The sequence below is a fragment of the Arachis hypogaea genome, chromosome 13 (assembly GCF_003086295.3).
Source record: "Arachis hypogaea cultivar Tifrunner chromosome 13, arahy.Tifrunner.gnm2.J5K5, whole genome shotgun sequence".
Classification (NCBI taxonomy): domain Eukaryota; kingdom Viridiplantae; phylum Streptophyta; class Magnoliopsida; order Fabales; family Fabaceae; genus Arachis; species Arachis hypogaea.
In genome coordinates this window covers 135,396,957-135,409,528 of record NC_092048.1, presented here as the reverse complement: position 1 = coordinate 135,409,528, position 12,572 = coordinate 135,396,957, and the positions used below count along the sequence as shown (strand labels likewise).

The window sequence follows — 12,572 nt, the reverse complement described above, 5'->3', positions numbered from 1 at the left end:
ATATCTGATCGCTTGTTCACCTAGTTTAGAGGGCAATCGTGCAGTCAAATTGATAGGTTTTGCTTAGCTTGGAGTGGCTAGAAGTGTTTCCTGAAACAAGGCTGCGAGGTGGACCTAGAGGGCTATCTGACCATTGTCCATTGATTATGGAGGTCTCACGGATTAGAGGGGGGCCTAGACCTTTTCAGAGTTTGGACTCCTGGTTTACGCATGGTGGGTTCTTGAGGATGGTAAAAGAGGAATGGAGGAGTTTAGGGGAGGTACAGTTTATGGACAAGCTAAAGGCTTTGGCAATGCCACTGAGCAGATGGCATAAAGAGCACTTTGGGGGCATGGACACTAGGATCACACAGCTTGAGGATGAAATAAGGAAAGTGGATGACATGGTTGGTACTGGAGTGGCTGATGGGACTACTGAAGCAAGGAGAAAGGCGCTTGTGAGTTTCTGTAGAAGGTGGTATATAAGAAAGGAGCTACATTGGAAGCAGATGTCAAGATCTCGGCATGTGAAGGAAATGGATAAAAATACCCGCTACTTTCACAATTTAGCCTCAGCGCAAAGAAGGTCCAATCGGATTGATGCCTTACTAGTGAATGGGAGGTTGGTCAGGAATCAAGCAAGGATGAAGATTGCTATCCGAGACTTCTATAAGGAGCTGTACCACCAGGAGCCTTCGCCAGTTATTGGGTTCAGGGATGGGCTGGTAAAGCAAATTCTTCTGGAAGAGGCAACAGAGCTAGAGCTGATGCCAACTACTGAAGAAATAAAGGAGGCAGTTTGGGATTGTGAGTCAACAAAGGCACCAGGCAGTGATGGGTATAATATGAATTTTATAAAGAAGTGTTGGGAAGATTTAGGTGGAGAGTTCACTGGAGCGGTTAAAGGGTTCTTCCAGTCAACAAAACTTCCTAGCGAATCGAACATCACTTGGGTAGCGCTGGCGTCGAAGTTTATTGGAGCCAGAGAAATAAAGGATCTTCGGCCGATTAGTATGGTGGGTTGTGTCTATAAGGTCATTTCTAAGGTTTTGGTTCGGAGGATGTGGCGGGTAATGCCGGGTTTGGTAGGAGAGACTCAGAGTGCTTTCGTGAAGGGTAGGAAAATACACGATGGGGATTTGATCGCCTGTGAAACCATGCATTGGCTGAAGGCACGGAAAAAGAGCTCCGCGATAATAAAGCTGGATTTCCAAAAGGCTTATGATAGAGTCAAGTGGGGTTTTGTGGATATTGTTTTACAGAAGATGGGTTTTGGTCAGAGATGGAGAGGCTGGATTAAGGAGTATGTCTGTTCTGCTTCTATGTCGGTACTTGTCAATGGATCACCTTCGAAGCCGTTCAAAATGGAAAGGGGTCTGCGACAAGGAAACCCGCTATCTCCGTTCCTGTTTGTGCTAGTTGTTGATGTGTTGCATAGGATGATTGGAGAGGCGGTCAGGAACGGTCGTATCTCTTCGCTACTGGTTGGGAAGGATAACATTGAGCTATCTCATTTGTAGTTTGCAGATGATACTATTCTCTTCTACCCACCTGATGAGGAGACCATCAGAAATTATCAGCGACTGCTCCGGTGCTTTGAACTGATGTCTGGATTGAGCATCAATTTTTAGAAGTCCAACATCATTCCGGTCAATTGTGATAGGTTGTGGACCCATATAATGTGTCTGTTATTGGGTTGTACAGAGGCATCATTACCAATTAGATATCTGGGCATTCCCCTGGGAGCAAATCCGAGACTAGTTAGGACATGGAAACCAGTGATTGATAAGGCGGAAGAAAAGTTGAGCTTGTGGAAAGCGAAGACCCTCAACAAAGCGGGTAAGATGGTACTCATTAAGTCGGTCCTAAGTAGCCTGCCTATTTACTACCTCAGCTTGTACAGGATGCCGAAGACGGTGGCAGAGAAGTTGATTACATTACAACGCCAGTTCTTGTGGAGTACGGAGGAGGGGAGGCAAGGATTACCACTTGTGAAGTGGGAAGTAGTAATGACTCCAAAGAAGGCAGGTGGATTGGGAGTTGGTGATGCAGTTATTCGAAAAACAGCATTGTTGTTTAAATGGTGGTGGAGGTTCTCAAAGGAAGACTGTCCCTTATGGAAGAAAGTGGTTTACTCTTGTACCCACATGGATCCTGCTGTGATGCTGTGCGACCAGCCTGTCCCCAAAAAAGGGGGCCTTGGAAGGATATCTGTCAGCTACATATCCGCGAACCGCAGTTGAGAGAAAAGATGATCAGCGGGTTGTTGATGGACCTCAGGAACGGCAGAACAATCCGGTTTTGGGAGGATAGCTGGCTACCTAATGAGGTATTGAAAGATTTGTTTCATAGACTCTACTCGGTTTTAACCCTTAATGGTTCAGTGGTAGGGAATTGTGGGTTTTGGAATGGGTTAGACTGGATTTGGAGTTTCCAGTGGAGAAGGGAGTTGTTCCAATGGGAGTTGGATTTAGTTAACCAACTTCATGAGACTTTACACACAGTCAAGCCCACAGCTGAGAGAGAGGATAGCGTGGTGTGAAAATTTGATAGAACAGGTGTTTATTCAACTAAGTCCTTTGCCCAGGCGCTGCATGCGGAAGTTCTACCGGAGGAAGTCACAAGCTATAGCTTCACGAGTGCTATTTGGAAAGGGTTCGTCCCCCCGAGGATTGAGCTTTTGTTTTGGTTTGTGTTGATCGGAAGGGTGAATACTAAGGACCGGCTGGGTAGACTACATGTCATTGATCAGAATGACACTTTGTGTGTGCTATGTTGTAAGTTTGAGGAAACAGACTTTCATCTGTTTCTTGGTTGTGAGATTACATGGCAGGTGTGGTGTGCTTGGCTATTTGCCTTTGGAAGGAGTTGGTGTTTGCCAGGTACTCTAAAGGACCACTTTGAAAACTGGACGACCTCAGTAGCAAGGAAGGTGGATAGAAAGCGGTGGTTCATTGGGTTCTTTGCTGTTGTCTGGACAATTTGGTTAGAAAGGAATAGCAGGCTGTTCCGAAATCAAGACTCAGGTGTGCCGGCAATTATAAACAAGTCGTTTGAGTTTGCTGAGGAATGGATTAGTGGGGAGTCCTTTGGTTGTTGATGGCCTTGTCAAAATTGATTAGAGATTGTTTGGTATCTAGTTTATTCTTGGTATTTGTATCACATTTTCACTGCTCCACCTTATTGTGTTGAACTCCCTTTAATTTAAAAAAAAAAAAATAGTTTGTATTTTTGGACGGTTTAGGGTTTACAAACTTTGGGCTTTAAGGAAAAAAAAAATAGTTGCCCCATTTCTATTTTGCGAAACCCATAAAACAGAAGGCTTTTAGGTGAGAGGGAGAGAAAGTTGAGGCTGCGAAGTGCGAAGAGCGAAGAGCCGAAGAAGATGCATCGCCGTTCCTTGTTTCACTTACAAAACGGACTCCTTCCTCCATCTATTCTTACTGCGACTGCATCCAAAGCCGAAACAATTTTTAGTATATAATTTATTAAAATATTCTTAAAATATCAGAATATTTTCTTCATAACCAAGTGTCATGAAATGGGTCCACTTACACTTTTTCTCATAACTTCATGTAGATACTAGATAGCAAAAGTTTCATCTTGTGTTGCTGTATGTGTGGAAATGTGGAAAGAAGCTTCCGGATTGTTGCACTTTTATTTTTGTCCAATTAAATAATAATTCAAACTGCATTATTAGTCTTATTATTTATTAGAATATACAGAACTTATATATATCTGACTATTGTTTATTAGTCACCTAATTAGTATAGTAAATACTAGGGGTGTTTAAATCCAAATCGATTTAAATTAAATTACTCATTCAATTCAATTCAAACTAAAAACTGATTAAAATTGCACTAATTTAAATTTGATTGGATTTTATTTTTTGCAAATCGCTGGATCGAATTTTGGATTTACTTTTCATAACCGATCAAATCCAATTCAAACTGCACAATGCGCTCTAATATTATTATTTTATCATTATATATACAATTATACTTATAACATGTTCAATTTATTATAAATTTTATACTATTTATGTATTATTATTATTTAATAAATATTTTATGTTCAAAAGCTGATTTATTTATTTATTTTAACTAACCTATAATTTTATTTTTATTTTTATGTTATCGTTGGTTTTTAAAATATTGTTGAGACTTGTTATATTATTGTTGATTACTTAAAATTTGATGTTGAGACTTGTTATATATATTTAATTTTTTTAATTTACCAAACCGCAAATTCAATCCAAACTGCTGCAAGTAAAATTAGTATTTGAATCGAAAATTTTTTTAACTCAAAACTGATCCAAACCGCCCTACAAAACCTAGTAAATACCAACGAGATTTGTTGAGAATAGTTCACTATGTCAAAATAGATACGAAGAATGCTAGGGACTAACAGAATTTGTGATGTTTAACCATCAATTAACCATCATTAATATTTTTAATGGTATGAGATAAGATCTAATGATATAAAATTAATCATTTTTTTTAATAATTAAGTGCTGACCAGATTTCAACAAAAATGTTGACTGTTGAGCCTGAACTTTCTCAATAAGTATATCTACTACTTCACTATTGCTACTTGTTTTGGAAAATGGAATTCCGACCCGAAACTTGGAATTATATATTGAATTGATTTCCATACAAAAATTATTGTTCCAAAATTCAAAGACACTAGCTAATGAACCAAAAAAGTTGAATGAGACTTGCATGTCTTATGCTTACTAGGTTGGGGACGCGTAATAAATAAACAGACAGCATGATTTAGGATAAAGCCAAATCGTCAAATTTGAAGAAATTTTGAAATAAAGGGTACTTGTATTATGCATGTGTATGTGTCACTACTACTTGACATGTTTATGCGGTTCTTGAACCCTAAACACTACACAATATCATTATTCATTTTGTTAGTTTCTTATTCACATGGTTAGTGCTAACAGCTGGCCCTCCCATTCACATACACATACACATACAGCTAGATCGTAGCTATGGCTAATTAAGCTTATTATTGCAACAATATTAACGATGTTACTTGTCTCCAATGATGCTAACATGCCCAGTTTTCATTTACTATTCAAGTTTCCCTCCTCAGCTTGTAAATAATGCATATGTTGGAACCCCGTGAAAAAGTTCCTATGTCAATTCCAAAGATATTTTTAATAAAAAAATATTAAAAAATAAATAAAATTTATTGTTTTTTTTTATCATAATTTTTATTCATCAATCTAATTTCTTTAATTTAATAATTCAATAACGTATTTTTACTTTGTATTTTTAAATATTGATAACAAACTGCTAATAAAAAATAATAAATTCTACTAGTCATATTATCTTTATGAATTTTAAGATATCTTCAAATTTTTTTGTAATACTAATGAATATTCAACCTTTTATGGGATATCATGAGTTAAGAACCATTAGAAATAATTGTGAATCAACACAGATACATAATGTTGTATATACCCTAATTATTGTTAAACATAACTATACTGATGAAATTGATTAGCTGCAGATTACATTATTAATTAAGCTTCTCAAATTAAACAAGTCAAATAATTAATTAAGTCAAGGAGGTTTTCAATTGTTTGCACATGAATATTAATTAATTAATTACCAACTAAAAATGATTTGTAAAATTAAATCCATTTAAAGAAGTAGAAGGGAAAAAGAAATTGTGTCCTGATTGTTAGGATGAATGTTGGAGTTGAGTGCGGCAGTGGAAATTAAAGCAGCATACAAAAAGGAAGAAGATGCACATGATATATGATATATGATTTATTAATATTATTATTGTCCATTTTCAAATTAAATTATTAATTAGCTTCTTCAACTATATCTATATGGAGTATATAAATGGTTCAATTCGTTTCCATTACTTTTCTATCTCCTCATGACTCTGATATAATTAATTAATATTAAGCATGTCATCAAGTAGAAGACTAGTGAGGCATGTGTTTGATGTTCCTGAAGAGATATGTTACGTGCAATGTGGATTGTGTTCATCCATTTTAGTGGTGAGTGTGCCATGCACCAGCATGTCAATGGCGGTTCTCAGTGTCAGATGCGGCCACTGCACAACCGTTCTCTCTGTCAACATGTTCAAACCTTCCTTTCTTCCTTCTCTAGTAACCCCTTCCAATCAGGTACATACAATTGCATTGTTTGTGATCCATCATGATATGCTCATTATTCATTCATTAATTCATGAGTTCTAATTAATGCAGCTAAATATTGAGGATGGCAACAAGATTAGCACTTTGAACACTCATAATAATTATAATGATTGTGAGGAAGCCAATAATGATGTAACTACTCCATTTACAACTGATTCTGCTCCCAATAAACGTGAGTAAGCATGAACGAATATGATTTCGTAATTTAATTGCACTGTTTATTTATATGACGAGATGATTTTTGGATGTACAGCACCAGAAAAGAAACAGCGAACACCGTCGGCTTATAACTGTTTCATCAAGTAATGTTTATAGTCTTTAATTTAAATTCACAGAGATTTTCTTGTGAATTATGAAACTTATTAGTTTAATTAATTAATAATGCAGAGAAGAGATTAAGAGGCTTAAAGCTGAAAACCCTGAAATGGCCCACAAGGAAGCTTTCAGTACTGCTGCAAAAAATGTACTCATCACTCTTAAATTACCTTCCATGCTTTGAATTTAAATAAATCATTTTATGACAGGCATTTTAGATTGGAGTGTGTGTAGAGAAAAGATTATTTTGAAAGATGAATTTGGTGATGGTGATGATGATTTTTTTCAGTGGGCCAATTTCCCCCCATCTGAGTATAGAAGAGGAGATGATGAAATTGACCAAGACCGCTCTACCCACACACCCCAACTTGCTAATAATAATAAGGTAAGTTTGAAGGTGGATATTACAATGAAGACTTTATCATTGTCTTCATGTGAAAATATTTCCTTTTGACCTTTAGATGATGGATTGGATGGTTAGATTTTGATATTTATAAAAGTGCTGTTTTTGTTTAAAGTGTGGCTAAATAAATAAATCACACTTTTAAACAAAGCATCTTTATAAAAATATATTTTTGCCATCTTCATTTGAGTAGTTGCCAAGTTTAAAATATGAGTTGTAACTTTGTATATATCAAATCTTTGGTAATTTAGGTAACGAATTATAACTCAAATAGTATAATCATTTCATTCTCATTTAGATTTTGAATTCGACTCTCACTTCTAATTTTGATCTACCATTAGTAAATTTACAAAAATCAATTAGGTATTGTTGTATTAACAAAAATAGTCAAATTTTAAATTTATTATTTAAAAATTAGATTAAACTTTTTTAAAATAAAAAAATTGATAAAATAATAGAATTTAGTTCATTATTTTAAATTAAAATAATAAAATTTATATATAATAAAAATTTTAAATTTAATAATAATTAACTTCTCATTTTAATCTATTATTTTATCAATTTTTTATTTTAAAAGAATTTTTTTCTAAAGAATTATCTAAACTCAGATATAATTATATGATTGTATGAATTTTTTTACACGGTATCAAAATTAAACTATAGTACTACATATTATATGCATCATATAGAGTCATTATTAATTAATTATAAATTTATAATAGTACTTTTAATTTTTAATTTTATTATTTGAAATTAAATGTTAATTTGGCAGGTGAATATTGAAGAAGGTGAAGATCGACGTGGAAGAAAGAATCTAGAGAATTCTATGATAAATGCACCGTTCAAGTGAAGAAATAAAAAGATGTTTTCAGAATCATTTAAAAAAAAAAAAAAAAAAAAAAAAAACCAGAATGGAAAAGGAAATTATTAGAAATTTTGAGTTTAGAAAATGCTATGTAATTTTTCCTAGTACTAGTACGCCCAATCTCACTTGTCTTAGGATCACACAAATTCTTATTGCTTAATTTATATATATCTTCTGAGTTCTGATCATGTCAAAAATTCTCAAAATTTCTCTATCTTACGTGGTAATTTTCCAACGTAACACAAACGAATTGCAAAAGATCATAAAGTAGCAGGGTATATAGATATCTTATTCATCACTTTTAATTTCCTGCTACAATAATAATACATCATCATCAATCAATATTCAATTGGATACTAACTATATATATAGCTGTTTACTTAAGCAGCAGTAGTCACATGATCAAACCATCATTAACTAATTAATTTTAACCATTCATCATCATCAGCTATATATAAATCACTATTCCTTCATTCCCTTTTGGATTAATTATAATTATCCGGTAATTAATTATACATTATTATTTCCAGTTTTTCCTTCTTGCTGAACTTGGTCCCCTTTTACAATATCTACCTGAAATGTAAAATTTAGACAACTCACCATCAGATCATTCTATATATCTTCCAATTCTCAGATCACTAATAATGATAAGAATTAAGAAACCTCAGTTATAGTCTGCATATATAAATCTCTATACCTTTTTTTTAAAATTTATATAATGGGAGGTTATTTAATTAGATCAGATCTCTTACTGAAGAATGGCCTTCTGGTGGGAGTAGTAACTTGAAAATAGTCCCTAAAGAATTCCTTATTCTCCTTTTGCAGTTCTTTCCACACTGCACAAATTTGTAACATAGACTTAATTTCACAACATGCAAATAAATACATATATGTGTACATAGTGATGAAATTGAAAACTCATTAATAATAAGGTTTATATAATATGGACCTGTAAGTGTAACAAGTGGCTTGATTCCTGCATGTTCAGCTAGTGCCTTTATGCACTGATCTTGACTCATATGAAATAGCAGGCATCTCTCTATAAGATTCTGAACCTGCATTATTATTATTATTTTCCATGCATGTCAATATAAAATAATAACTAGTACTAAATTAGAACAAATGTCCAAAATGTACACAAATAGAAAGAAGGGGAAAAAATACAATAAGGAACACATCTATATATACCATCCTGATATAGCTGTGTGGGTGGCAATACAAACAAGGAAGAGGATACTGGTGACTGTGATACATATTATTATATTATTGTACTGTGTGCTATATATATTATATATATGCTACTGTGAGTTGCAAGAGAAGAAAAAAAAGGGAAATGTTTGGAGTTTGGACAAATTATCAAAGAGAACAAATTAGGAAAAGAATGAATAGAGGAAAGCAAACAAACACAAATAATATAAAAAGAAAAAAAAGTACAAGGGATGCATGAAGATATTTTGTGAGGTTTGAATTGCTCTTATTATAATATATATATATTAGAAAAGAGACAAATGAGTACTGTATGGTGTTATCCACACATATCTATAGTGAAGGGCCAAAATAGCTCAAGAAATCCAACACTAGAGATTCACCTCATCTATCTTGTAAGAGGATAAGAGAAGTGTGAATGATGTATATTTCAAATTTATGTGCTGATTAAGACCAAAATGTGGACAAGGCTATAACCACTTAAACAAGGGCACCTTGCTACTATTACTGTATAGTGTATGGTATATAGTAACATCAATTAATTACTGCCACATTTTTGTGGGGGTCCTACGAAGTTCTTTTGGTGAAATGCAATGAATAATGAATATGGAGGGAGGTGGTCCCCTTCTTCTCCTAGCTAGCCACTTGATTGCATTTGCTTCCATATCAATGACGCAATTGAGATTTGAGATTCAGTCTTTTCCATTTCCAACAACAAACAATAATAATAATAAAATCGAAAATTAGAAAGTGTTGAAGCGATGTCATAATATGTTCTAACATCGATGGGATTGGTATTAATGTCGCTTTGCTCTCAAGTTTATTAGATTTATTTTGCTCAACACAGAGAGAGATCGATAATTTTGTTATAGTTTCCAAGCAATTACAGCATTACACACCGGTGCATGCAGCGTGCTTTATTTGCAAACTTCTTTCTCAACAAATGTATCTCATTGCACCAAAAAACAATGTGTCATTATTAGGATAAGGAAAAGTATAGGTAAACAATGAAAATATTAAATAATGTAAATAATAGATATATCGAATGTTCATTTTATTAGTGTATGGATGGTTATTTTAATATTAAAATTTAGAGGGTTAATTTGGAGGTGTAGTGTGTTTTTATTTTATTGGTGGTTGTTCATATTGTTCAACAAAATCATTGTCCCCCTAACATTCCCCTTATGATAATTATCATCATCAATAAGTCTTCGAGTTTTATTGAGTTTAACTAAATCTTCAATGTTAACCAATTTGGGTTGGTCGAGTGGTCAGCTCACTAAATGGAGTTCAGATCCGCGACGGATTAGTCTTTGACCTGTCGGGTTGGAGGATATCGTGGGCAACAAAAAAAAAAACTAAATCTTCAATGTTATTAATCAAGTTTTTTTTATCAAAAATACGTAAAGTTTAAGAGAGATATATATGTGTCATGTATTTGTTAAAACAAAATATCAAAAAAAATTATTAATAATAATCTTAAGGGTTAAGTATGATTTTGGTCCCCAACGTAGGGGCTGAAAATTTATTTCGTCCCTTGCCTTTTTTTCGCTCTAAAATTGTCCCCAAAGTTTCAGTTTGTTTTAAAATCGTCCTTTTTACCAATTATATTTTTTTATTACCAAATTACCCTTTATTAAAAATTATAAAATAAAATAAATATAAAATAAATAAAAAAAAAAGAAAAAAGAAAAAAAGAAAGAAAGGGGGATACAAAAGCGGGGTGGGAGAGGGCGGGGAGAAAGAAAGAAAGGGGGGGGAGGGGGAGACAAGAGGGATGCCATGCCGCCGCACCGCCGCCCGCCGACTCCACCGCCGCACCGCCGACCCTTCTTCTTCTTCTTCTTGCTGATTCTGGATTTTTGATGATGATGATGATTTTCTGATTCTGAGTAATATTGTTGTTTGATTTTTCTGGATTTTCTGAATTCTGGGTTTTGATGAGGATGACGATGATGATGTTGATTTTATGATGTTTTGGTTTTTCTGATTTTCTGATGTTGATTTTTCTGGATTTTCTGATATTTTGGTGTGATGGATGCTGGTGATGGAGTGGCAGTGGATGGGGGGGTGGTGGTGGTGGTGGTGGTTGTTCTGATTCTGAGTTCTGATAATGATGATGATGATGATGATGATGGTGGTGGTAGTGGTGGTTGTTATGATTCTGAGTTCTGATAGTGGTGGTGGTGGTGGTAGGTGGTCGGTGGTGGGTGGTGGTGGTTGTGGTGGTGCTGGTGCTTTGCATAATTTTGGGGAAGAATGGAGAATTTTGGGGAAGAAGGGATAGGGGCATTTTGGTTCGAATGACGGTTTTAAAACAAACTGAAACTTTGGGGACCATTTTAGAGCAAAAAAAAGGCGAGGGACGAAAAAAATTTTCAGCCCCTACGTTGGGGACCAAAATCATACTTAACCCTAATCTTAACATTCACTCTTAATACAGTTAAACCTTTTTCCCAACAAAAATTCGCACATAAAAATGGCAAAATAAAGATAAAAAGTTAAAAGTAAACATCAGATTGGTCTAAGTGAATTATAGATTTACTCTTATAAATGTTTACATGGCTTTTAATAAAGTTTTTAAGAGTTTAATTTTGATGCGGTATAAAAAGTTTTACACAATTATACAATTATATCAATTCTTTTAAATAATTACTCACGCCGTCAATATAAAAAGTAATTAATTTTGTTAATATGCATTACGTAGTTGTATGTAAATATAAAATTAATTTATACTAACAAAACATTAAAATTAAATTAAATTTTTAATATATATATATACATATATATAAAGCAAATATTCTATCAAATTTTACTAAAAGACAATTAAGTTCAAAAAATATATACATTGTAAGATATATTAGTCCTCTTAAAAGTGGAACCAATCAATCTTGATGGGAATGCAAGTACTTTAAAAATTAACTTGCTATATTAAAGGTTAAAAAAAACATAATAAAATATCATAAATTTTAAATTTAACCCTAAATCTAAACCATTGATATAAAATATAATAAGTAGAGAACTAAAATTTGTTTAATTAACAAAATCTCAAAAAGTGTAATTCTTTATTTAGTAAGAAACATTTAAAAATAAGTTCATTCTCTTCTAAAAATCAAACTAGCCGATCTAAAATTTTCTGACTATTTTATGATATCGAACGAGATAAGGAGAGTCGAACCCGCGATCTCTTAAGTGAGTATCAAAAAATTATGCCATTTGAATTATAACTTATTGGCTATTGACTCTTCAAATATACTAACAATAGAACAATATTAAACCCATTTAAAACTTTTTAGAACTAAAATAAAATGTTTAAAATGTTATAAACTAAATTAAAACTTAATCCAAATATTAAAGATCAAAATAGTATTTTACCTATTTGGATATTTTTTTGGGTTTTTGGTCATGACCCATTTGTACTTACTTGTGTTTGGCCTCCATTGTAGAAAAAAAAATCATTTTTAAATTTATAAAACTTATGAAGTATTGATTACCTTAATTAAACGGTTAATTTGATAAAGTTTAATGTCCACAATTATTCAAAAAACTTACTTCTTCAAGTGTGTTCGATATGAATGTAATTGGTAGGAATGGCAAATTTTTCCTGAGTAATTTTATGT

General features: G+C 33.3%; 2 protein-coding genes across 3 annotated transcripts; one reads left to right on the top strand and one right to left on the bottom strand.

Annotated features, from left to right (window-relative positions):
- The first annotated feature begins 5,664 nt into the window (after positions 1–5,664).
- On the top strand, positions 5,665–7,943 carry LOC112733890 (protein YABBY 7-like). Its single transcript, XM_025782991.3, has 6 exons — positions 5,665–6,133; positions 6,215–6,335; positions 6,417–6,465; positions 6,551–6,626; positions 6,768–6,863; positions 7,654–7,943. The coding sequence occupies exons 1-6, from the start codon at positions 5,912–5,914 to the stop codon at positions 7,729–7,731; spliced, it is 642 nt and encodes a 213-aa protein (XP_025638776.1). The 5' UTR covers positions 5,665–5,911; the 3' UTR covers positions 7,732–7,943.
- Positions 7,944–8,014: 71 nt separating this feature from the next.
- On the bottom strand, positions 8,015–9,256 carry LOC112733891 (uncharacterized). 2 transcript variants are annotated; one of them, XM_025782993.2, is made up of 4 exons: positions 8,935–9,256; positions 8,696–8,801; positions 8,499–8,582; positions 8,015–8,319 (listed from the first exon to the last, which is right to left on the bottom strand). In XM_025782993.2, exons 1-4 carry the CDS (start codon positions 8,998–9,000, stop codon positions 8,267–8,269), a joined length of 309 nt encoding a protein of 102 aa, XP_025638778.1. In that variant the 5' UTR covers positions 9,001–9,256; the 3' UTR covers positions 8,015–8,266. The 2 variants fall into 2 exon arrangements, with proteins under 2 accessions (XP_025638778.1, XP_025638779.1); XM_025782994.2 differs by having other exon boundaries at positions 8,444–8,582; positions 8,935–9,143.
- Positions 9,257–12,572: the final 3,316 nt, after the last annotated feature.

Bases quoted from the DNA above. Each gene is read 5' to 3' on its own strand.
- LOC112733890 (XM_025782991.3), top strand. From the start codon at position 5,912: ATGTCATCAAGTAGAAGACTAGTGAGGCATGTGTTTGATGTTCCTGAA. The intron at 6,134-6,214 runs GTACATACAATT...TAATTAATGCAG, and splicing joins TAGTAACCCCTTCCAATCAG to CTAAATATTGAGGATGGCAA. The intron at 6,627-6,767 runs GTACTCATCACT...GATTTTTTTCAG, and splicing joins TCAGTACTGCTGCAAAAAAT to TGGGCCAATTTCCCCCCATC.
- LOC112733891 (XM_025782993.2), bottom strand. From the start codon at position 9,000: ATGTATCACAGTCACCAGTATCCTCTTCCTTGTTTGTATTGCCACCCA. The intron at 8,802-8,934 runs GTATATATAGAT...ATAATAATGCAG, and splicing joins CACACAGCTATATCAGGATG to GTTCAGAATCTTATAGAGAG. The intron at 8,320-8,498 runs GTAAGAGATCTG...TTTACATTTCAG, and splicing joins CACCAGAAGGCCATTCTTCA to GTAGATATTGTAAAAGGGGA.